At 40.2% G+C, this 25,700-nt stretch overlaps 1 protein-coding gene across 2 annotated transcripts in view; it reads right to left on the bottom strand.

Moving 5' to 3' along the window:
* Positions 1–25,700, bottom strand: part of ZMPSTE24 (zinc metallopeptidase STE24) — a 42,298-nt gene continuing 16,598 nt past the window's right edge. For both annotated transcript variants that reach the window (XM_037032571.1, XM_037032573.1), the window contains exons 7-10: positions 17,932–18,116; positions 8,535–8,639; positions 5,817–5,960; positions 1–300 (exon numbers count right to left, since the gene is read on the bottom strand). In XM_037032571.1, coding sequence (XP_036888466.1) covers positions 76–300; positions 5,817–5,960; positions 8,535–8,639; positions 17,932–18,116 — 659 coding nt within the window. In that variant the 3' untranslated portion in view covers positions 1–75. The remainder of the gene's footprint in view (positions 301–5,816; positions 5,961–8,534; positions 8,640–17,931; positions 18,117–25,700) is intronic.

Here is a 25,700-nt window from a genome sequence, read left to right on the forward strand (position 1 = left end):
AAAAAATCAAGAGCTGGAACATGCTGTCAGGACAGAAATAATCAGAAATGTCTTCAAGTTGTAGACCGGGGCAACTCAGTCTTGTTTGGGACTTTTCAGAGCCTGAAGTCTCTCTAGTAGTGGAGGATGAGAATAATGCCACATTGAAAACAGCCAGTCAGAAACAGGGAATCCCAAGTTATCCTTATTCAGTTTGATTAAAGCAGAATATAAGTCTTTAGCCTTCCCAAGTTTCTTGGCAAAGGCATCCGCTTGAAACTCAAATCTGCGGCTTAGGACTGTCAGGCAAAAAGAAAGAACCTGAAAAAATAAATAAAAAGGTTTTAATCACTGCTCACCTCTTTGCTGTCATTGAAGGTCCCAAGAACTAGGTAGGAGTGGAGAGGAAGTACAGCTCAGGAAAGAGAAAGAGCAGGCCCAGAGAAAGATCACTAGTATTTAGGGAACCCAGGATGGGGGGATTATAGGTTGAGCCTTTCCCCACCTAGTAAATAAACCAGAAACAGTTATATATCCAAATGAACAGTTTCCTTACCAAAAAATACTAATTTTTAATAATTAGTGCCCTGCTATTTGCTGGGCACTTCATATATTTCCCAACAGCCCTAGAAGGTAATTACTCTCGCTCCTGTTTTACAGGTGAGAAGGCGAACTTCTGAGAGGTTCGATAACTTGCTTGAGGTCACACAGTTGGAGGTGGTACTGCTGAGATTCTCGGCAACTCCAAAGGCCACGCACACCACCTACCTGTCAGTGAAGTCCTAATAGTTTACACTGACTCTTTTTTTCCTTTCTAAAAAAAATTCTTGATCACATACCTACCTTTAAAGGATAATTACACTCTTTGCTGAGAATATTCTAAAAAATATGCTAGTTTCTAATGACAATCTCAAAATTAAATTTTTTACAATTTTCTGAGCTATGGAGACACTGCTAGAATAGACTGGGTTGGCCAAAAAGTCCATTTAGTTTTTTTGGTTTTTTTAAAAGATTTTATTTATTTATCTTTAGAGGAGAAGGGAAGGAGAGAGGGAGAGGAATATCAACACAACATCAATGTCTGGTTGCCTCTCGTGCGTCCCCTGCTGGGAACTGGCCTGCAACCCAGGCATGTGCCCTGACTGGGAATCAAACCGTGATCGTGTGGTTCACAGGCCCACGATCAATCCACTGAACTACACCAGCCAGGGCCTTTCATAATTTTCTTCTTTACCTGCCAAAGCCTGGGAAACCAGATTGTCCTACTCATTAAGTAAGTTACTAGATTCTGGCTGAGTAGAAGGGTCCTCTTGAAAGTAGTGTGAATGGTTATCTTTTGAGGCATCTAACTGGGCTGCTCAGGGGATTTTGTTTGGTTTCCTCTAATTGAGTAGTTGAGTTCACTTCAAAACATATCTAAGTAAATATGTGGGGTATCAGAATAATTTGAAATGTGATTAATCCACAGAGATACTAACTTTTAAAACCTTGGAGAGGTCCTGACTGGTGTGACGCAGTTGGTTGGGCATCATCCCGCAAACCAGTAGGTCATTGGTTCGATTCCTGGTCAGGGCACATGCCTTTCATGGCATGTGGTATGGGTGCCTTTCATGTGTCCCCTGCTGGGAACTGGCCTGCAACCCAGGCATGTGCCCTGACTGGGAATCAAACCGCAGTTGTTTGGTTCGCAGGCCTGTGCTCAATCCACTGAGCTACACTAGCCAGGGCCTATTCAGTTTTTTCTGTAAACCAAAAGACACATTTTTCATTTTCACCAATAACTCTATTGATTTGGATATTTTGAGTACGTCAACTCTCTCTCACGTGGTATAATGTTGACTGTTCTCAGTTAGTGTCTCGATTTGATCGCCATCAACTTCAACTGGTCTACCCACCACGGAGCATCGTCCAGTGAGAAAGAAATCTCCAGCACGAAATTTTCTGAACCACTTTTTTGACACGTTTAATCAGTCATAACACCTTTTCAATACACAAATCTTTTTTTGCATTTCAATTGCATTTTTACCTTTCTTGAAATAATAAAGCATAATATACTGAAAATGTTGCATTTTTCCTCAGTATTAAAATGGCTACACAAAAATTCACCAATTTGGGGGTGTTTTTTTAATGCACACTGACATGACAGCTGTCACAATACAATCTAAAAAATTGTTTCAAATGAAGTTAACGACAACTAAATGCTACTAGAGCCATCTTATGGAAAAAAATCAAAAGAACTTTTTGGCCAACCCAATATATATCCAGTCTCCAGTGGTGACAGCTATGAAGGGGATAAATTTCATTTGAAAATATAAATTTCTAAGAAAAAAACAATTTCTTTGCACACTGAAATATTGCAGGATGAAGGATGTTATTTAAGATATTCATTATCTTAAAATACTTCAGCATTAAAAAGCTTAAAAAGTCTCTCCTTTGTACCTCTTATTGGCACTAGCAAATAGGAGTTTCCAAGTGAAGTCTGTGATGTGAACGGAAATATCTGCTGAGAGCTGCTTGGAGTTGACCAGCTCCCATGTTCTGTGAAATGTACTATTGCTTAATAAATTTGCTATCTTTTTGCTAAAATACAAAACAAACAATAACAAAACCAAAGTAAAGTCTGAGAGCTCCTTATATCTTCTAAGATTGTTCAAAACTAAAAACTGAATTTTGCCTGAAATTTCTCTTCAAATCTTGAATATACTTTTTAGGACAGAATCATTAACTGGGGTGGGTGGGAGGCATGGAGGAATATCAGTCTGGATATTAAGTGTTCCAGGTAAACTTTTTCTTTTTAAATTTTCTTTTAAAAATATTTTATTTAGCCCTTGCTGGTGTGGCTCAGTGGTTGAGTGCTGGCTTGCTAACCAAAAGGTAGCCAGTTCAATTCCCAGTCAGGACACAGGTTCCACACTTGGACCTGTGGGCCAGGTCCCCAGTAGGGGGCGCTCGAAAGGCAACCGCACATTGTTTCCCTCCCTCTCTTTCCCCCTTCCCCTCTCTGAAAATAAATAAATAAAACCTTTAAAAGCATTTATTTATTTATTTATAGAGGGGAGAGGAGGGAGAAAAAGAGAGAGAAAAACATCAATGTGTAAGAGAAACATAAGATAGGCTGCCTCTTGCACGCCCTCAACTGAGAACCTGGCCAGCAATCCATACATATGTCCTGACTGGGAATCGCACCAGAAACCTGTCAGTCCAAAGTCTAGCACTCAATCCACTGAACCACACCAGCCAGGGCTGAACTGGTTTTTTTTTTTTTTTTTTTGTATTTCACTGTAACACATAAATAAAGACATAAACAGATACTAATCTGCAACTATCTGCTCTTACTCTTCTTTAACTCTTCCTTAACAGGGCAATTTCTCCCAGAAAATTTCTTTTCTATTATGACCTCTTAAACACTAATATTAAACATGAGCTTTTCTGTTTAAATACCTAGTCTTTTTAAAAAATGTTATTTATTTATTTTTAGAGAGAGGGTATGGGAAGGAGAAAGAGGGGGAGAGAAACATCAACATGTGGTTGCTTCTCAAGTGCCCCTACTGGAGACCTGGCCTGCAACCCAGGCATGTGCCCTGAATGGGAATCAAACCATGATCCTTTGTTTCACAGGCCCATACTCAATCCACTGAGCTATGCCAGCCAGGGCAATACTTAGTCTTTTTGAAACAAATCTCATGCGCTCGCCAAGGTTGTTTTTTTTAAAAGACTTTATTTATTTATTTTTCACTGAGAGGGTAAGGGAAGAAAAAAGAAACAGAGAATATCTAACAGTTGCCTCTCACAGGCCCCCAACCAGGGACCTGGCCTGCAACCCAGGCATGTGCCCTGACCAGGAATCGAACCAGTGACCTACTGGTTTGCGGGATGATGCCCAACCGAGTCACACCAGTCAGGACCTCTCCAAGGTTTTAAAAGTTAGTATCTCTGTGGATTAATCACATTTCAAATTATTCTGATACCCCACATATTTACTTAGACATGTTTTGAAGTAAACTCAACTACTCAATTTGAGGAAACAAAACAAAATGCCCTGAGCAGCTCAGTTAAATGCCTCAAAGGATAACCATTCACACTACTTACAAGAGGACCCTTCTACTCAGCCAGAATCTAGTAACTTACTTAATGAGTAGGACAATCTGGTTTCCCAAGCTATGGCAGGTTAAAGAAGAAAATTATAAAAGGCCCTGGCTGGTGTAGTTCAGTGGATTGATCGTGGGCCTGTGAACCACACGATCACGGTTTGATTCCCAGTCAGGGCACATGCCTGGGTTGCAGGCCAGTTCCCAGCAGGGGACGCACGAGAGGCAACCAGACATTGATGTTGTGTTGATATTTCTCTCCCTCTCTCCTTCCCTTCTCCTCTAAAGATAAATAAATAAAATCTTTTTAAAAAGAAAGAAAATTATAAAGGATAGTGACCCCCCTGGAAAGTCACACTGATAGTAAAAAGGGTTATCAGCCTGTGAGGGAAGAGACAAGAAAACTAGTTCAATAAACATACAGGTAGATAAACAGATAGACAGATAAATGGCATAAATGCTGAAAAAGCAGAGCAGTCTGGGGTCATGAGCATACATAATTCATGGATTATGAATTGTGACCTTGATTGCTGAATTGTGACAGAAGACAGAAATGACAATATCATTATGAGGTGGGCTGTAACCTCTTTAAGCAGTAACAGACTGTGCGTGGCACTTTATAAATACTTTCAACAAAACTTAAAATATAAAATTAGGCACCCCCCCCTCCCGGGGGCGTTCCCTCTGCCTTCCCTCTCCCAAGCTCCAAGAGCCTTCTTTCCCTCCGCTTTGTCTCCCGAGTCCACCAGCCCCGCTGGCTCACTTCTCTACCTCTCTAGCATCCTAAACAAGCTTTCTCTTATAATTTGAAAGCGAAACCTTAATACATAAAATTAAAACATTTAGAATTTAAAGATAATCTAAGTTCTCTGGAAAACTTGTTTAGGTTATGTGGTTAGTGCTATAGAAATACGATCCATTACCCTCTTTTCGGGTGCCTTACCCTTCTCTCCCTTTTTACGAAGAAATGGAATTCGTTCAGTTTATCTTAAAACCTCCTCCCAAGAAAGTATTCTGAGGGGCTATATCTCAAGATCCCCAATGTTATTTCTTGGTTTAATGTGGAAGCCTAATCAAATACGACATGTGATTACCATCGGATTTGTTAATAGTCTCAGTAATCTACGTCTCCTACGCACGAAGCCTCACAACTGTGCAATCGCAGAGCAGGGGGTCTTAAATGCCACCTACCACAGCGTACCGGATTCTGATGCAGAGGGTCCTGGGTGGGGCCCCGGGGCTGTGTTCAAGCAGGTGACCAGGGAACAGACTCAGAGAAACACTCTCCCGCAGCCTCCCTCACCTAGCCACATAAACTCAGTTGTTACTTGTTCTATCCCCTCAGACACGGGACATAAACTCAGTTGTTATTTGTTTTAGCCCCTCAGACGCGGGTTTCACCCCAGCTCTGGTGAACACGTGGTCTCAGACACAGCGTTCCAACGGGCCATTTCTGTTCGCCAAGACTCTGTGGGGTGCCTATATCAAGGTTTGCATTGCTAATGTCTAATTCTCCACTTTTCTCCCTAACAGCATGCAACAAGAATTTGTTTATTTGGGCTTGGGTTTTTCTGCCCAAGCAGAAAAACTTCGTTTTTTTGTATTGGTCAGTAAATCAAGGACAAAAGACTTTGTTTCATTTTCTTGTTAAAACTGTAGTTTTGTTGATTTCTTTTTTCACAACCCTAGGGGTCTAGTTTTGAAACCGGCAAGGACATGCATGAGATTATTTTAGAGATTATACGTTACCTCATTGTAAGGTGAAAAAATAAACTGGAAGATGATCAACAGTCCAATGAGAGTGGGTTGGCTGTCAAAAAACCCAAATGCAGCAAAAAGCTCCTTTCGACCAATCAACACAGCAAACAAGAAGAAACACAGGAAAGAATTCATCTAGAAAGAAGGACACACGATTTCTAAGTTATCACTAGGCTGATTGCACTGTAATACCAAAAAGCAGACTAAGACATCATGGTGTGACTTGAAGAATTATTAGTGTAAGGGCAGAAAAAGGTGGTTAGGTAGTTTTATAGTCTCACTTTCACCGTAAAAAGAAAAATAAAATTTCCCCAAACGCACGATTTTCTCTAAAGACAGGCTTAAGTGGAGCCTCCTGTGATTGAGGGTTTAAAGTGGCCAAGAGTAATGGGGTGTTTTCTTTCTGTAAAAAGTTAAAGGGTTAGAGTGGGTCCTGCCTCTGTTTGCACTTGACCTTAATCAGACACAAGGCTTCCCACCTGACCCCGATGTGCGGGCTCAACAGAAGAGGCTTCCCTTGAATTCTCTTTAGGACCAACGGATCTGAACGTTGCATTTTGAAAGGTCGGAGAAAAAAGCAGATCTATCTTTAATGATATATGAGAGGGAAAAAATTCCAAAGTCCAAACCAGTAAACTTGGAGAATAAATACCATCCTTTCCCTTAGCAGATGTGGACCTTGGAAGCCACATACACCCTATTTAAGTGTAATGTACCACCAGTTTACCAGATGACCCAAAAGCTGCCAGCTCAGACTGGGCCCAAGCGCATAAGAAGGATGCCCAGGCTGGACAAGCAGTTCTGCCGCTCAGCCTTTAGAACTCAGCAGATTCGACACGGACAACTCCGCTCACAGCGAAGGCCCTAGAATCATAAACTATGTGCTTCGGTTCCATCAAGCGACCACAGTCCTTTTGAAAAACAACCTCTGCTCTGCTACTGGGCTCTGCAAGGACTGATTCTTGACCATGGGGCACCATGACCCTGCAACCTGAGCTGCTCCTCCTGACCTGGATGCTATCCTGGTCCACCTAGCGAGGAAACTGGTATGCCCAGAAGCACCCCAACATCAGGTCCATACAGGAGTGGGGAGGAAGATGGTCACGAAGGCAGAAGGAAGTTAAATAAGCAGGTGGCTCATACTCCTGGTATGCCAACTCCTGACATCTGTCACTCCTCAGTCAGCCCTTACCCTGCGGAGTTCCCTATAATCATTTACTTGGGAAGGAAATGTGTGAGCCTGTTTTACAAAGAACACAATACGCTGGCACCAGCCTAAAGTGGGACGCTGTGGCATCACAGTGCCATGCAAGGACAGCCCTGAAAGACAGTGGTGAAAGGAAATTCTCTCCACGAGGAACTTGGGGAAATTTATCTCACTGTTCACTCAGTCTGGAAGCAGAGAGGGTCTAGGCTGAGGATGTAAATCCTAATTCACCAGCAGTGGGCAACCTCTGGTTTGGCTGGATGATCAGCGCCTCGGGAACGAGAGGATGGCTAACCAGGAGATTTGGAAAAGAGGGATGTGGTAAAAACTAGCCCCAAGTGCGATTATTCCCATAACAGAGGAGGTTCTGAATGATCCCGTGGAGAAGATACCTGCTCTGTGGATGTCAGCCCGTCTCCTCTCCCAGCCACTCAAGAACTGGGTGGAGGGGCCCATGAACAAAGTGGCCAAGGAGGTAGGGATGAAGTCAGTGCAATGGTCAACAACACGGGCATCCCCCCACTACCTACTGCTAGGTGCCCGATTTATTTTTTGAAGAGGCAATCAACCCCAACCCTGATAAAGTACTACACCTTAGGGACCAGCCCACAGCCTCATGGTAAACTGATTCCATTGGACCTGTTTCCAAGAAATGGGCAGTGATTTTCCTTACTAAATACTTCCTTTGAACTTGGATTTGGACGTATTTAATGTCTTACTCAATATTGTGTATCCATACAACACAGCTTCAAAGCCAAGGAACTCATTTTTATACCTACTGATATAAGGACAGGAAAGTGCCTACAGGGAGGGGTTCCTAAGTCTTTCCATACGATCCATCCCCCAGAACTGGCTGGCCTTTTAGAAAGGTACAAAGTCCACTTAAGACCCAGTTAAGGCCACACATGCTCAGATCCAGTCAGCAGGATGGAATGCTATTTCCCCCAGAGCCTGCGAACTTGTGGGCACTCTGTGAATTTAGAGGTATTGATACCCAGCGGGGGGATGTTAACAGGAATTGTTACTTTCTGCATTTTCCAGTTTCTTTTCAATGGATGTATAATGACTTCTAAATGAGGAAAACTGTTTTTTAAAAAAGAACTTAATGTCTACCTTACTTCAGCCCACTCCTTTCGACCTTACAGCTCCTGCAGCTGAATGACGCAGGAGGTGGTGATGACAATGGTGATGATAAACATTTTACAATACTCACTACTTTCCAAACACTGCTATAAACTCTTTACATGCATCGACTCATTTAATTCATTCTCACATCAGTCCTACCAGGTATTATCATTCAGTAAGGCAATGGTGGCAGACAGGGGTCCAGGAACGTGCCTGAGGTCACCCACAACAGCAATGCATGAGTCAGGGAGCTGTGACTCAGAGCCAGGGGCCAGGCTGCAGAGTCTTTTCACCTCGCTACCGTGTGACCTCTCCTACCTGCCATTCCTCTAATTGGCTACCGTTCTGTAAAAAGAGAACTGTCACTCTGAACTTACCTGGCTAATAATGATATTTTTGACTGTGTGTCCCAACTTCCAATGCCCCAGTTCATGGCCTAGTACAGCAAGTACTTCTTCGTTTTTACATCCTTGTTTCTTATTCTGAATCAAAGAACAAATTGAAAATAAATTATCAAGAACCTTCAGAAAGTTTATGCCTTTTAATCCAGTGAAAGCCCATCTTTGATTCTAACTTAAGGAAACAATCTGACTTGTGTGCAAAACTGTTCTTTCACTTAACAAAACATTCTGAGCCACTATGTTAGACATTGGGTTAAACACTGAAGACAGAATCATGAACAAGACATATTCTGAGTTCATGAAGCTTACAGTCTAATTCACATTAGAAAAAAATGGAAAAACACAATCTTATCAATAAGATAGTATTTAAATAAATCATGGCAAGGTCATAAGGCAGCCATATTATAAACCTACTGGAAATTCTGTTCTCAAAAACCATGTTGTGACAATGGGGACGTGCTCACGAGGAACAGAGTGGAACAACCCCTGTGGCCTATAGTGATGTTTCAAAGATTATGTTCTGACAGGGGAAAATGGTTTAATTAGGTGAAGAAAGCAAGAAACAAAACTAAAAACACAGTCTGATTCTCATTAGGAAAAATGTGAATGTGTATGTAAAAATACACAAATCCAGAAAACAGACTGGAAGTATGCAGTATATCAAAATGTCAACAGTAGTTTTTTTCTCTATGGTAGAAGTACAGTGATATTAACTAGTTTATATCTTTCTTATATTTCAAATTACATACAAATAAGCACAAATCACTTATGACCTTCAAAAATACACCAGAAATTGCCATGAAAAAAATCGAGACTTCCAAATTAAAATGGCAGAAAGAACATTCACACCTAATTTTCGTCCCACCAAAACCCCCAATAAAATGATAACCCTCTGCCCCATATATATAAATGACAGAAATGGCCAAGAATGGGACAAAGGGTAGTGGTGACAACAGCAACATTTTGGAAGCAGGAGGGCAGATGGAGAAAAGAAAACTGGCTTCATTTACACCAGAGTCTTCAAAGCACTTGGGGAGGAACGCACCAGGTACTGTGGAGCTGGGTGGGGCGGGTGAGGTGACTTAAATCAGGACTGGGTGAGAGCTGTTTGAGAAGGAGTTAGGGCCCCAGATTCCTTCTCTAGCTCCACACCAAAAGCCAAGGCTCCTGGCTCCTCCCTCATCCGGGCAGAACCCTGAGGGTCTGTTGTCTGAATAGAGCAAAAGAAGAGGACCTTTCACCTGAGGGCTCACTGAACTTGTCAATAAAAAGACTGAGGCTGTAGGTCACCACGACAAAATCTGCCTGCAGGCGGGGCATGAGACATCTAAAACACAGGGGTGTCAGGATTGGCAGTAAAAGGATGAATGGGACAGTGGTGATGGCTGCACCGCATTACAAATACGTACACCAAAAAACAACCAAATTTATACACTTTAAAATGGTTCAAATGGTACATTTTATCTCATTTTTTTTGAAAAGTAAAATGATTACACAACATCTAGTAAGCATTAACCAAAAGAAAGCTGGTAGCAGTATTAATATCAGACAAAATCAACTTAAAGGCAAGAAGCCTTCTTAAAGGTCACAACAGAATGCTCAGTTTAATAGGAGTATACATTAGTCCTAAATTTTCATGTACCTAATACTGTTTCCTCAGAATATATTAATTCAAAACTGTCAGATTTGTAAAGAAAACCTGACAAATCTATCATAATAGAGGGTGGTAACATACCTCTCAATCACTGAAACATCAAGCAAATGAAATATCAACAATGATAAAAAGATCTGAACAAAATAATAAAAAGCCTGATCTATTGGAGACATACAGCATCTTGCAACAAGCAATTAGAAAACATATGTCCTAGAAAGTGAAGGCTAAAGGTTTTGAATTAAGTCCAGCTACTTAAAAGGGTGAAGTACAAAAAAAACAGACGAGCACAGGACTCACTGAGCTTTATGTAGTTTAGACAAATGCAAACCTAATGGGAACACAGGCAGCAGGATTTATTGGAATCTGGATATCTCACCTCTTCTCCCCTCTTTCACTGATTCCTCATTTTTAAGGAAAATGACCACTTAAAGCAAAGCTTGTTAGATGCATAAGGGATCAATTAAAGATATTTGCAAGATAGTTTTTACATTTATTTTTAAAATATTTTATTTATTTATTTTTAGAGAGAGGGGACAGGAAGGAGAAAGAGTGAGAGAGAAACATCAATGCATGGTTGCTTCCCATGTGTCCCCCACTGGGGACCTGGCCCACAACCCAGGCATGCCCCCCAACTGGGAATAGAACCAGCGGCCCTTCGGTTCACAGGCCCATGTTCAATTCACTGAGCTACACCACCCAGGGCAGTTTTTACATTTATTTTATCTTTTCACTCTAAACATTAGAATATAGGTCAGAGTATATTTGGTAGAGAAAGAAAAGAATGAGATAACTAACCTAGTTCTTTCAGTATCTAAGATAAATGTGTACTGGCACCTTCAGGGCATGCCCACTAAAAGGGAGTAATTAATTAATGCACTAATTAAGAGACATCTAGTCTAAGGGGGGAAGTTAAGAGGTACAACTGAAGATTTACATACAAAGATATTTACTGCAAGAACATTTTATTTTTGGCAAGAATATTTTTAAAAGCATGAAACTGGTAACAACCCCTATACCCAACTAACCACAAACATAGTTAGATATGATGGTTAGTTGGATCATGAATGATTTTGTTATGGCCCTGATGGGTGTGGCTCAGTTGGTTGGGCTTTGTCTTGCAAAGTGAAAGGCTGCTGGTTTGATTCCTGGTCAAGGCACATGCCTGGGTTGAGGGTTTGGTCCCTGGCTGGGGTATGGCCGAGTCATTAAGAGGTGGCCAACAGATGTTTCCCTCTCACATTGATGTTTCTCTCCCTCTCTTTCTCTCTCCCCTCCCTCTCTCTAAAAATAAAATCTTTAAAATAAATGATTTTGTTATTGATGTTTTCTAACTTTTCTATTATTTTATTAATAAGCAAAAATATGGCTGTTTTTGTTTAATAATGATGCTAGCTCCTACTCAATAGTGGCTTGTGCACCAGACAGTGAATATTAGGTATTTTACATACAGTTTATTTATCTCCATCTCTATAAGGCAGGTATCATTAGCCTCATTTATAAATTAACAAGTCTTTAGCCTTCTGTTTTCACTAGTTACCTGCTTCCCAATATGAACTATCAATTCTTTTATAAAAACAACCAGTTCTTGCCCTGGCTGGAGTGACTCAGTGGATGGAGTGCTGGCCCGTGAACCAAAAGGTCACCAGTTTGATTCCTAGTCAGGGCACATGCCTGGGTTGTGGGCCAGGTCCCCACCTGGGAGGGTGTGAGAGGCAACTGATCGATGTCTCTCTTGCACACTGATGTTTCTCTCTTTTTCTCCTTTCCCTCCCTGCTCTCTAAAAGTAAAGATACTAAAAAAAAACAACAAACCCAGTTCTCTATCAGACAGCACAGACTATAGGCCTGACACCTGGACTAAGGAAGCTATTCAGAATGGTGCAGGGGTCACATTCAAAGATACGAATGAAAAGAGCTTAAATAAGGATCCCTCTCCAGACAAGGGGATTTGCTTATTTGTTGTAGAGTCTTAGGCAGAACTAGATTTTCTTTTCTTCCCACAATGATTTCATATAAAAGAGCACCACAACAATAAATAAACACCACACATATTTACTTATCTATAGTATTAACACTTTCCTTTTTATATAAAATTCATACACTGATTCATTTGATCCTCACACTAAGCTGGGCAGGATAGAAAGTATCTTCATTTTGGAGAGAGAGGAAATTAAGAAGGCGAGAAATTAAAATCGCTCTGGCTGGTGTGGCTCTGTTGGTTGCAGCATCAGCCCATAAAATGAAAGGTTGTGGGTTCAATTCTGGTCAGGGCACATATATGGGTTGCAGGTTCAATCCCATCAAGGTGCACGTGCAAGGCAACGGGTTTCTCCTTTTCTCTCTCCCTCCCTTCTCCTCTTAAAAAAAAAAGTCTTTTTTTTTTTTTTTTGCCCTAGCTGGTATAGCTCAGTGGATTGTAGTTCAGTGGATAAAAATTTTTAAAAAAGTATTTTTTTAAATTTATTGATTTGAGAGAGAAGGGGGAAGGGGGGAGAGGGAGAGAGAAAAAGAAACACTGATTTGCTGTTGCATTTATTTATGCATTCATTGGTTGTCTGGTGTGTGTACCCTGACCAGACATCAAATCCACAACCTTGGCATATTGGGAAAACACTCTAACCAACTGAGCTACATGGCCAGGGTGAGAAGTTAAAATGTCCTGCTTAACATCATCTTGCTAATGAACAGTGGGTAAAATTCAAACCCACATTTTTGGAGCCTGTGCCATTTCTATTCTATCATACTTATCGGCTGGGGAGACTTTCACCTAAGCCTAGCACTTGCTTGGGCAATACTTGTTTTCTTCTACAAAAGGGCAGCTTTTCTGTACAGCTTTTATATAGTTTTAATTTTCCTTTTATTTAAACTGCTTTTTAAAAAAAGATTTCATTCATTTATCTTTAGAGGGGAAGGGAAAGAGAGAGGGCGAGAAATATCGATGTATGGTTGCCTCTCCTGAGTTCCCTGCTGGGAACCCAGGCATGTGGCCTGACTGGGGATCAAACCGCAATCCTGTGGTTCGCAGGCCCGTGCTCAATCCACTGAGCTACACCAGCCAGGGCAGAACATGCTTTTGACACAGGTTGTTCAAATTATGTGTTCCATTTGTCTCCTGAGGGGTAAAATTCTAGAGAATAAGTTCCCTAGACATTAAAAAAATATATTAATGGCTAGTACAGAGACATTCAGAAGGTTCATAGTGGTTCTCTCTCAGAGGAATTTCAGATAACTGTAGTGTTCTTCCTTAAAGTTCTGTTAAAAATGAAACGACTCATCCTCTCTGCACCACCCAGACTTAACACCATCTTTGCCTTCCCCACTGTACTGTACAGTGGGGGTCAGTGGCAGGTGCTGGATAAACTGCTGCTTTCTAAACATCAGCCACATCTGTGTAATCTCTATGTGATTACTTACTTACTACCTTTTTTTCCATTTTTACTTATTTATTTATTTTAAACATTTTATTTATCTTTAGAGGGGAAGGGAAGAAGAGAGGGAGAGAATATCGATGTATGGTTGCCTCTCATGTGTCCCCGGCCGGGAACTGGCCTGCAACCCAGGCATGTGCCCTGACTGGGAATCAAACTGGTGACCCTTTGTTTCACAGGCTCGTGCTCAATCCACTGAGCTACACCAGCCAGGGTCCATTTTTATCCTGACCTGAGAACATTTTTTTCATTGCTTTGAGAGAGAGAGAGAGAGAGATTGATATGAGAAAGAAACATTTGGGGTGGGCTAGGATGGAAGTAAAAGGCAAAATACTGTACTTGAACAATGAAAATAAAACAAAAAGAAAAAGAAAAGAAACATTGACCGGTGGCTTTCTCCTATGTGCTCTGACAGGAATCGAACCCGCAACCTGAGCACATGCCTTGTTCAGAAACCAAACCTTCAACCCCTTGGTCTACAGGACAATGCTCCAACTAGCTGAGCTACACTACCAGGGCTTAATATCTTTCTTTAATCCAATTCATTTTTTAAAACTTAACCTTATCCTAAATGACAATATTCATGAAATCATAGCATGCTAGTTTTATTTTTCCTAATATATGTTAATAAATAATAGCTATTCAAATTCAAAATACTGATACACGATCTAAAATCACCTCACCAGCCCTGACTGTGGAGCGCTGCCAGCTGAGCCTCGGCCCACAAATGAAAGGTTTCCAGTTCGATCCGGGTCAGGGCACAAGCTTGGGTTGTGGGTTCAGTCCCCCATTTGGGGCGTGTATAAGAAGCAACTGATTGATGTTTCTCTCTTACATCCATGTTTCTCACCTTCTTTTTCTTCTTCCCTTCCCCTCTCTCTAAAAATAAATAAATAAAATCTTAAAAAATAATATGAAACCATCTCACCAGGGGGACACACACTACTGTAAGCAGTACAGCTAATGAGTGTTGAGCCCATCTTTGACCTTCTCCTTCATTCCACAATGTAGCAATTACCAAGCTCTTTAAATCCATCTTTTATCATGACCCTTTCACTCATGCTGACCTTTCACTCTAGAGCAGGCCCTCATTATTTCATGCCTGTTTTGGATACCTTGATGCAACAGGCCCTAGAAGCCTCCCTGCCTCCAATCTTTCCTCTATCTTAGACGCTGCCCCCAAATTTTAATCTTCCTAAAACAAGCTTTAGCCTTTACTCAAGTCAATCTAAACTTCCCCGGCCACTGGAAACACCCCCTCCATGTCTTCAGGAAAGAGTATTTTACAAACTGGTCCTCGCCTAACTTTCTCCATTTACGAGAATTCATTCAATCATTAGTCTCAGGACGGCCACTGTGTAGTTTTCTTTTCCTCTGGATAGCTTTATTCATTTCATGCCTTCAGTGTGAAAAAGCCTATCCCCAAGCTAAGATTCTGTCTAGTTCAAACATCCTTTTTAAATAACTCTGTCTGACCATTAGGAACTACATTAATTTCTTAATTTTTGAAAGCCACACTATTTCAGCCACTTAGTATATTTACCACACGTTGCTTTAAAGTATGGGATATTTGTATACATATGTAGTCTCCTTTACTATAGGTTCTTTTTCTAAATTTATTTATTTATATTTATTTCAGAGAGAGAGTGGAAGGAGAGAGAGAAAGAGAGAGAGAAGGGGGATGTGAGAGAGAAACATCAATCGGTTGCCTCCTGTACTGGCCCGAATCAGGGACTCAACCTGCAACCTAGGCATATGGTACGACCAGGAATTGAACCCGCAATTGCAGGTTTACAGGACGATGCTCCAACTAACTGAGCCACACTGGCCAAAACTACTATAGGTTCTTTAAGTAAGACTATATCTAATGTATCTTCATCTTGTAACTTATACATAGATGCTGAAATATTTGTAGTTACTGATGAAATAAAACAGACTCTTCAAGAAGCCAGAAAATAAACTCCACTCAACATGCTTCAAAGGACTACCCAATCTTTTAAAAAATTTAAGCCAAAGATTACCATTCTCATAGATACTAAAGGTCAGTAACTTCATGACATTGCTTAAAATTAGTGAACCACTACCTACTACCTAGGTTTGGCTATAATGTTGTCCACCCTGTATGTGGACATCTCCTAAGCAGGATGCCCTGCTGAACTTGCATGACTCCTCAGTGCTGTAACTGGGTTCTCCTTTCTGGGCTCCAGCGTTCCTATCTATAAGACAACCTTCAGATCTCTTCCTGCCTTAAAATCCTGTGACTCGTCGTCAGGCCAAATTGACTTATTCCAATATCTTAAAAAGTAAATAAACAATTAAAGGAGGTAAGCCTCTCTCAATGCTGCCTAATCTCTTCACAGATTTTTGTTCCATCTACATATTTATAACAGACTAGGCAGTTTACTAGACCATCTTTTTAGGTAAAAATAGATGCTCAAGTGATAATAGTTATTTTCTGGTATTCAGAATATATAAAATGAACTACAAGGTATTTCAAAATACAGGGTGGGGCAAAAGCAAGTTTACGGTTATTTGTATGGAAAATAATACAATAATGAATAAGCAATAACACAAGAGTAAACTCTGTGTTTTGTGTACTCACAACTGCAAACCTGCTTTTGCTCCACCCTGTATCATTTCACTTAATCTTCATGACACTAGTGCCTCTCCACTCAGAGCGATCTTGCCCCATAAGTCCCTACCCCCTCAGATACCTGGCAATATCTAGAGACATTTCTGGTCGTCACAATTGCTGGGGTGGCAAGGGGGTCGTGGTGATGTTTACACTGGCATCTAGTGGGCAGAGGCCAGAGATGTCTGTTAAACACTCTACGATGCATACCACATCCTCCTGCAACAAAAAGTTATCTGGCCCAAATATCAACAGCGCTGATGTGAAATTTGCTGCCTTCATCTTTTAGTTAACAAACTGACAATTCAGCTCTGACTAGTATGGCTCAGTTGGTTGGGTATCATCCTGCAAAGTGAAAGGTCGCTGGTTCAATTCCCAGTCGGAGCACATGCCTGAGTTGCAAATTTGTTCCCTGATGAGGGTGCAGGCATGAGGTAACCAATTAACGGTTCTCTCTCACATTGATGTTTCTCTCCCTACCTTACCCTGTCTCTAAAAATAAATGAACAAAACCTTAAAAAACAAAAAATAAACCAATGATTTAGAGAGTTTAACTTACTTGCCCAGCATCACACAGATCCGAAATCATCTCTTTTTTTAAAGGTTTTTAAAATTTTTTTAAAAATATCTTTTATTTATTTATCTTTATAGGGGAAGGGAAGGAGAGAAGGAGAGAAGTATCAATGTATGGTTGCCTCTCTTGAGTCCTCTGCTGGGAACTGGCCTGCAACCCAGGCATGTGCCCTGACTGGGAATCGAACCACGATCGTGTAGTTCGCAGGCCCACCCACGCTCAATCCACTGAGCTACACCAGCCAGGGCCCAAAATCATCTCTTAATGACACCAAAGCCAAGAGCACATCACACATACAAATACTGGTGACAGTTTCTGATTAAGTTTGTGTTCTTATCATTGTCTCCTTTCCCCCATTTAATCTTGGGACTTTAGATTTTGCTAATCAGCACCAGCCGACCTTATCCAGAAAAGAACTCAGAAAAAGCTTTCTCAGACTATAAAGTCAGACTTAAGAAACGTGTTTTCTGGCATTCTCACTGCATCCAGTATATGTAGCTTCACTGTGGCAATTACCACATTGTATTGTGATGGTGTAAGCTCCTTGAGAGCAAGGGTTTGCCCCACTAACTTTGTATTCCTAGTGCCAATCTGAGTATCTCAGCACAGAGTAGTTTCATAAATATTTGTTAAACAAACAAAACTGACCAAATTACATAATGTACCCAAGGACACACAGCTACTAAATGACAGAACCAGGATTCAAATCCAAGTCTCTCCATTGCCAGAGTCTATAATTATTGTCTCAATGAAGCTACAAATTAGTGTTTAGCTCCTCTGTATCCTGTCTGTGGGATTTCTTTGATCACAAACACATAAGGAATACGTATAAAGTCCCTGTTTTGAAGACAGCTTATAATCGTAAGAATTTGCCTGTCTATGCTTCCAATTTTAACGTGTGCACTCTGCAAAGCTTGCAAGATAGTTAGCATGTAGTAACGGTGATGACCTCTCCTAAATATCAGAATTATAAAGGGGCCACGTGCTGTATTGGATAGTCTCCCTGAATTCAACACTCACACAGAAATGGATGTGATTTTGAGTTGTCACGGGAAATAAAACAGTCTCTTAGGAAAAGAACTCACTTTAACTTTAGCTTTTACTTCTTCACTGTCCCCTTCTCCATCATTGCGGGGCTCCATGCCAGACTCCTCCTGGATGTCTTTGTTTAGGACAGAATACTCTTCCAGTAGAGTGTCGAACAAAACTATTCGCTTGTTCTTGAAGAAGCCATAAAAATAAGCATTGCTGTGGGAAGAGCGTTTAGATCCTAAGGAAAAGACAGTTCAAAGCACGGAGAATTAAAAAGTCTGGGGTCCTTAGAAAGCCTCCTAGAAACTGAATTACTGGAAAGGACATTAACATTTTCAAATTGCTTAATAGCTGAAGACACCTGTACCAACATAGACCACCACCAGCAGTGGGAGCGCGTCTGTCTTGCCCACACAGATGTCTGCTTGGCAGAGCTGTGCAGCAGTGAGTAAACAAGGAAAGCCGAAATATGCAGCTGCAGTGGAACGATTAAATTACAGAAAAGCCATGAAATGGAATATTAAGCAGTCTCCCAAAATTATACTTTTGAAGAATTAACAAGATAGGAAAAATCTCACTTATATACTGAGAATATAAAACTTTATGTATATATGGTTCCATTATTATCATGGAAAAAATGTACATGTAAATAGAAAAGCAAAAACAAAAGCCTATTAAGAGATGTATCAAAATACTGAAATGTTCAAAAAATACTGAAGTGGCTTTTAGATCTATAGATTTTTGTTCCCTCCTTTATACTTCTGTCTCTTTTCCTAGGCTTTTAAGGTAAGTAAATGTAATTCTATACTCAGAAAATAATTAGAGCTACTTTTTAGAAGACTGAAAAAGATGTCTAAAGTTTTAACAGTGGCTAACAGTAGCTGAACTATGGCTTTTATTTTCTTCTTTACATATGTATTTTATTTTCTAAACATTCTATAATGTGCAGTGAACTTAGCAGATCAAAGCAGATTTGGGGTTCAAACCTTGGCTCTGCCATGTATTAGCTGTGTAAAGGGAAGAAACTTCCCTTATCTCTTTAAGTTTCACTTGCCTATTTATAATGTAAACCAGTATCTACCCGACTGGATTGCACTGAGGATTACATGAGGAAGTCTAAGTAAATCCATTAGACTGATTATTATACAAACCACTGATTTATTTATTTATGAGCCTGATGCATATAAACTACTATTATATGCTTTTTAAAAATATATAAAACATGTTTCTCTTGAGAATTTGAGATCTTTCACTGTAAACGTGAATTTTGTATCTGCTCATATTTCTAATATAAAGTATGTTTAAGTAGTATATTTAGAATACAGTATATTTTACTTATATAGCAGTGTGTTTGGCAGTATGTTTAGAATATGGTAAGGATTTGATAAATAGTGGCATTTATTTACTTATTCATTTTTCAGTTTTTGCTTGGATGTTAAGAGCCAAAAGTGGTCCAATTTTGCCATTAATATAGGACCTTAGGATTTGGGAAGCTGTAAATCATTCTGAGGTCTTACATTTCTTTCTCATCTCTGTCTTATCTAATTCTGATTTTAAAAATTAATTTAAAAATATTTCCAAGAAGCTGCTTGAATTTATTTATGGAAGTAGGCAGATTGCATGCATATAAATAAAATAAAAATAACATATTAGTATCTCCCACTGGTCCAATGATCTCAAAATGTGACCCAAGGCACACTTACAACCAAAATAAGTTCAGGGTGCTAGTCAGATGTAGATGTTAGAAACACCTATGAGTAGAAACACCTTCAAGATCCATATGTGAGAAACTCTGGGAATTTTTTAAACAAACTCTCCAGGGAATTCTTATATAGTACTCACTAACGCTTAAAAGTACCTGCACAATGTACTGACTGGTGTAGCTCAGTGGATTGAGTGCCAGCCTGCGAGCCAAAGGGTGGTGGGTCCAATTCCCAGTCTAGGGCACATGCCTGGGCTACAGGCTGGGTCCCCAGTAGGGAGTGCTCAAGAGGTGACCACACACTGATGTTTCTTCTCCCTCTCTTTCTCACTCCCTTCCCCTCTCTAAAAATAAATAAGTAAAACCTTTAAAAAAACAAAAGTCCCTGCGCAAGACCATAAGCTTTTTGTATCCCTGTGCCTGGCATATAGTATACATTCGATAATGCTTGTTTATTGAATGGACTAATGATACCACTTGAGGTGTGATGTAATGTATTTGAGAACTCTTGAGAATGAAAAATGCAAATATAAGGCATTGCCATCTGAGTCATTTTTGTTTATGATGTTTGATCTTAACCTCTCAGCAGACTACTTTCCTTAAAACTCTTCCAATCTCAAAGAGGACAGCACTTTCTCCTGTTTTCCTTTCTACCTCAGTGGTCTCTCCTTCTGTTTCTACTGACTCTGTCACGAGCCCCCTCATTCACGGCATTAAACACCATCTCTGTGCCAGATACTTCCATATCAATCTTCTCGGCCCAGATTTCTCCCTAGAACTCCAAACTCATACACCCCGCTGTCTATGTGTTGTTTATATTCCTTTTTAAGTAAATACTTTACTGTTGTTTTATTACAGTTGTCCTAATTTTCCCCCTTTGCTCTCCTCCGCCCAGGCCATCCCCCACCCCCAGTCAACCTCCACACCACTGTCAATGTCTATAGGCCATTCATACATAGTCCTTGACTGGTCATTTCCCCTTCTTTCCACCCTTATCCCCTGCCCCCCTGCCCCCGATTGCTGTCAGTCTGCTCGTTTCCATGCCCCTGGTTCTATTTTGCTAGTGTGCTGTTTTGTTCATTAGGTTCCTCTTATATGTGAGACCATACGGTCTTTGTCTTTCACCACCTGGCTTATTTCACTTAGCATACTATTCTCCAATTCCATCAATGCTGTCACAAAGGGTGGGAGTTCCTTTTTTCTGCTGCATAGTATTCCATTGTGTAAATGTCAGCTTTTTAAAAAGATTATATTTATTTATCTTTAGAGGGGAAGGGAAGGAGAGAGGGAGAGAAACATCAATGTATAGCTGCCTCTCATGTGTCCCCTGCTGGAAACTGGCTTGCAACCCAGGCATGTGCCCTAACCTCGACCCTTTGGTTCTCAGGCCCACGCTCAATTCAGAGCTACACCAGCAAGGGCTGTACCACAGTTTTTTGATCCACTCATTTACTGATGGGCATTTACGCTGTTTCCAGAACTTGGCTATTGTATATACTGTTGCTATGTATAGGTTCTTTTGAATTGAAGTTTCAGGATTCTTGGAGTATAATCCCAGCAGTGTCATCACTGGGTCAAAAGGCAGTTCAATTTGTAGTTTGAGGAAACTCCATACTGTTTTCCACAGTGGCTGCACCAGTCTGCCTTCCCACAAACAGTACACTAGGGTTCCCTTTTCTCTATATCCTTGCCAGCACTTGTTTCTTGATTTGTTAATGATGGCCATTCTGACCAGTGTGCGGTGGGATCTCATTGTAGTTTTAATTTGCATCTCCCTGATGGCTAGTGATGTTGAGCATCCTTTCATATGTCTCTGGGCCCTCTGTATGTCTTCCTTAGAGATATGTCTGTTCAGGTCCTTTGCCCATTTTTTAATTGGATTGCCTTTCTTTCTGGTGTTGAATCGTATGAGTTTTTCATATTTTTTGGAGATCAAACCCTTGTCTGAGGTATCAATGGCAAATATGTTTTCCCACATGGTTGAATCCCTTTTCATTTTGATGTTTTCTTTAGCCCTCCAGAAGCTTTTCAATTTGTTGTAGTCCTATTTGTTTATTTTTTCCTTTATCTCCCTTACCCTAGCAGGTATATCAGTGAAAATACTGTTGCGTAGGATATATGAAATTGTACCGCCCATGTTTTCCTCTATGACTTTTATGGTGTCACAACTTATACTTTAGCCTGTTATCATTTTGAGTTTATTTTGGTGTATGGTGTAAGTTGGTGGTCTACTTTCATTTTTTTTGCATGTAGCTGTCCAGATCTCCCAACACCATTTATTAAAGAGGCTATTTTTACTCCATTTTATGCTCCTGCCCACTTTGTCAAATATTAATTGACCATAGTAACATGGATTTATTTCTGGGCTCTCTATTCTGTTCCATTGATCTACATGTCTGTTCTTGCGCAGTACCAGACTGTTTTAATTACTGTGGCCTTGTAGTATATTTTGATAACAGGTATTGTATCCTTCCTACTTTGTTCCTCTTTCTCAAGATTGCTGAGGCTACTTGGGGTTGTTTTTAGTTCCATATAAATTTTTTGAATATTTGTTCTAGATCCATGAAATATGCCATTGGTATTTTTAAAAATATTTTATTATTTTTTAGAGAGGAGAAAGGAGAAAGAGGAGAAAAACATCAATGTGTGGTTGCCTCTCATATGCCCCCCAATGGGGACTTGGCCTGCAACCCAGACATATGCCCTAACTGGGAATCAAACGAGCGACCCTTTGGTTCGCAGCCCACATTCAACTCATTGAGCTACACCAGCCAGGGTGCTACTGGTATTTTAACAGGGATTATGGTGAATTCATAGATTGCTTTGGGTAGTATGGGCATTTTAATGTTTATTCTTCCAATCCATGAACACAGTATATGCTTACATTTATTTGTATTGTATCTTCCTTAATTTATTTCTCCAGTGTTCTGTAATTGTCGAGTACAAGTCTTTTACCTCCTAGGTTATTTATTCCTAGGTACTTTATTTTTCTTGTTGCTATAGTAAATGAGATCTTTTTCCAAGTTTCTGTTTCTGGTAATTCATTGTTGGTGTACAAAAATGCCTTCAATTTCTGAATATTGACTTTGTATACCGCTCTTTTGCCAAATTCACTTATTAGGCTGAGTAGTTTTTTGGTTGAGACTATAGTGTTTTCTCTGTACATTATCATGTCATCTGGAAGTAATGAGTTTTACTTCCTCCTTTCCAAATTGGATGCTTTTTATTTTTTTCTTGTCTGATTGCTGTGCCTAGAACTTGCAATACTATGTTGAATAAAAATGGTAAAAGCTGGCACCCTTGTCTTGAACCTGAGCTTAAGGGGAAGCTTTCAGTTTTTGCCTGTTCAGTATGATACTGGCTGTAGGTTTCTCGTATATGGCCTTTATTATGTTGAGGAATGCTCCCTCTATTCCCACTTTGCTGAGTGTTTTTATCATAAAGGGGTGCTGTACTTTATCAAATGCCTTTTCTGCATCTGTTGATATGATCATGTGATTTTTATCTTTTATGTTGTTTATGTAGTATATTATGTTTATTGATTTGTGAATATTGTACCATTCTTGCATCCTTGGGATGAATTCCACTTGATCACAGAGTATTGTCTTTTTAATGTATTGCTGGATCCAGATTGCCAATATTTTGTTGGGGATTTTAGCAGCTATATTCATTAGAGATACTGGCTTGTAGTTTTCTTTCTTTGTTATGTCTTTATTTCATTTTGGAATTAGGAAAATACTGGCCTCATAAAAAGAGTTTGGGAGTCTTCCCTCTTCTTGAATTTTATGGAATAGTTTGAGAAGGATAGGAGTTAGTTCTTTAAATGTTTGGTAAAATTCACCCGTGAAGCCATTTGCTCCAGGGCTTTTATGTGCTGGGAGTTTTTTGATTACTGCTTCAATTTCACTAGTTATTATCAGTCTATCCAGGCTTTCTGCTTCTTCTTGATTCAGTTTTGGAAGCTTGTACATTTCTAGAAATTTGTCCATTTTACCCAGGTTGTCCAATTTCTTGGCATATAGTTGTCAGTAGTAATTTCTTAAAATCTTTTGTATTCTGTGGTATTGGTGGTAACTTCTCTTTTGTTTCTGACTTTATTTCTTTGGGTCCTCTTGTTGTTTATATTCTTATGTGTGTTTTTCACCTGCCCAGGATTGGAACTTCATTTCAGAGTTTAGGGAATTCACACCATGTCTTGTGAGAGACCTCTTGTCACTTGAGAACTCTAAAAAACCAGATATTTGTTTCCCCAGCATCCTGGCAGCTAGCTCATGCCCTGGCTCAATCAATCAAATGTACCCACTAGGGACTCGGAATAGTTAGCTAATTAGCAAAGAAGCAGGGCAGTGAGGAACTAGTTGTGCAGGTGCTAGTGGCAGGGATGTTAGGGGTGCAAGCCGCTGAATCCAACAGCAGGAGGCAACAGCAGTGTTCTCCCAGACTGGCTCTGCAGTGAAATTCTGAGTTTCTCATCTCCCTAGGGAACAACCCATTTTCCAAGTTAGGTAAACTTAACTTTCCTGGTGATTCTGTAAGCTAGCAAATATTGTTTCAGTAAGTGATGTTTTTCCCACTTAAGTCAGCCACAAGTGATTTCAACTGCTTATTTGTAAATAGCTACTGTTTACCAAATTGTTAGTTCAATGTTCGATAGCTATCTCAATATGCAACACATCCAACTTAATTTCGCATAAACCTGCTGTCTTCCAGTTTTTTCCAATCTCAGAAAGCCACCATTTATCTAATTGCCCAGGCTGAAAATCTAGGTCATTATCCTTGACGTTTCCCTTTCCCCCTTATTCCTTTCCATGTACTCTATTAGCAAACTCAACCTCTAAAACATATCCACAGTGTACCCACTTCCGTCCATCAATCCCTACTTCCCTAGACTAAGCTACCACTATCTCATACCTGTATTACTACAACAACCTCCTAACTGTTCCCCATGCTTCTATTCTTGCTATCCCTACAGTCTATTTTCCATATAGCAAACCAAGTTATTTTAAAAACACAAACTGGACAATATTACTTTCCTGCTTAAAATTTTCAATGGCACCCTGGCTGGTGTGGCTAAGTGGAGAGCCGGCCTGACACAGAAGGGTCGCTGGTTCAATTCCCAGTCAGGGCACATGCCTGGGTTGAGGGCCAAGTCCCCAGTAGAGGGCGCATGAGAGGCAACCACACACTGATTTTTCTCTCCCTTTCTTCCTCCCTTCCCCTCCATCTGAAAATAAATAAATAAAATCTTTAAAAAACCTTTAATGGCTTTTCACTTGAACTTAAAATCCAAGCCCCTCCCCCTGAGTTACAAAAGTCTTTGTGGTCTGACTCTTGCCTGTCTCAGACTTCACGTCCTAACACTACTGTAATATGGCAGCTACACTGGACTTCTTTCTGTTTCCTGAAGACTCAAAGCTCTAGAAGGTCTTTTTATTGATGTCAGCAGGCATGGCTCCTTCCTTCAGGTCTTAGCTTAAATTCACTTGCTCAGAGACGTCCTGCCTGATGACCCAGTCTAAAGTATCTACTCAGTCATTCTTCACACTCCTTTAACTCTCCGCACAGCACTTGCTATCTGATCTTTTCTGGCAGCAGGAATCTTGGCTCCTTACTACAACATTCCTATTAATTTACAAATCTGTAATGTGTGTTGTTATCGTTAGTAAGAACATTCATTCATTCAAAATATTTTTGAGGGATGTTAACATTATTAACAATAAATGCATACATTACCAGTGTATGCTTCATTACCAGTGTAAGTTAACAGAGTAAACTTCTGTTTAGTAAAGTTAAGTTGCTCAAATCCACAAGGTAACTGTGATAGAGCAAGGATTCAAACCCAAGACTACTGATCCCACAACCTGACCTCTGAAATTCTACCCCTCCACCTACTCAAATCTTGATTTTCTGTAAGGTCCTAGCTTATATTATAACCCTGACTACTTCATCTGAAACCACATAGGACTGATGTGGTATATATCACACAGCTATCAAATACCTCTGTTATTATTAACTGTCATTTCATGTTACCTGATTATAATTTACATGATCAGCAAATTAGTTTGCCTCTTCAGTAAAAGACCCTCAGAAACTGCTGTACTGATTAGTGTGCTACTAGCT

Source organism: Sturnira hondurensis, unplaced genomic scaffold (assembly GCF_014824575.4).
Source record: "Sturnira hondurensis isolate 20B ecotype Veracruz unplaced genomic scaffold, ASM1482457v3 Scaffold0021490, whole genome shotgun sequence".
Lineage (NCBI taxonomy): Eukaryota > Metazoa > Chordata > Mammalia > Chiroptera > Phyllostomidae > Sturnira > Sturnira hondurensis.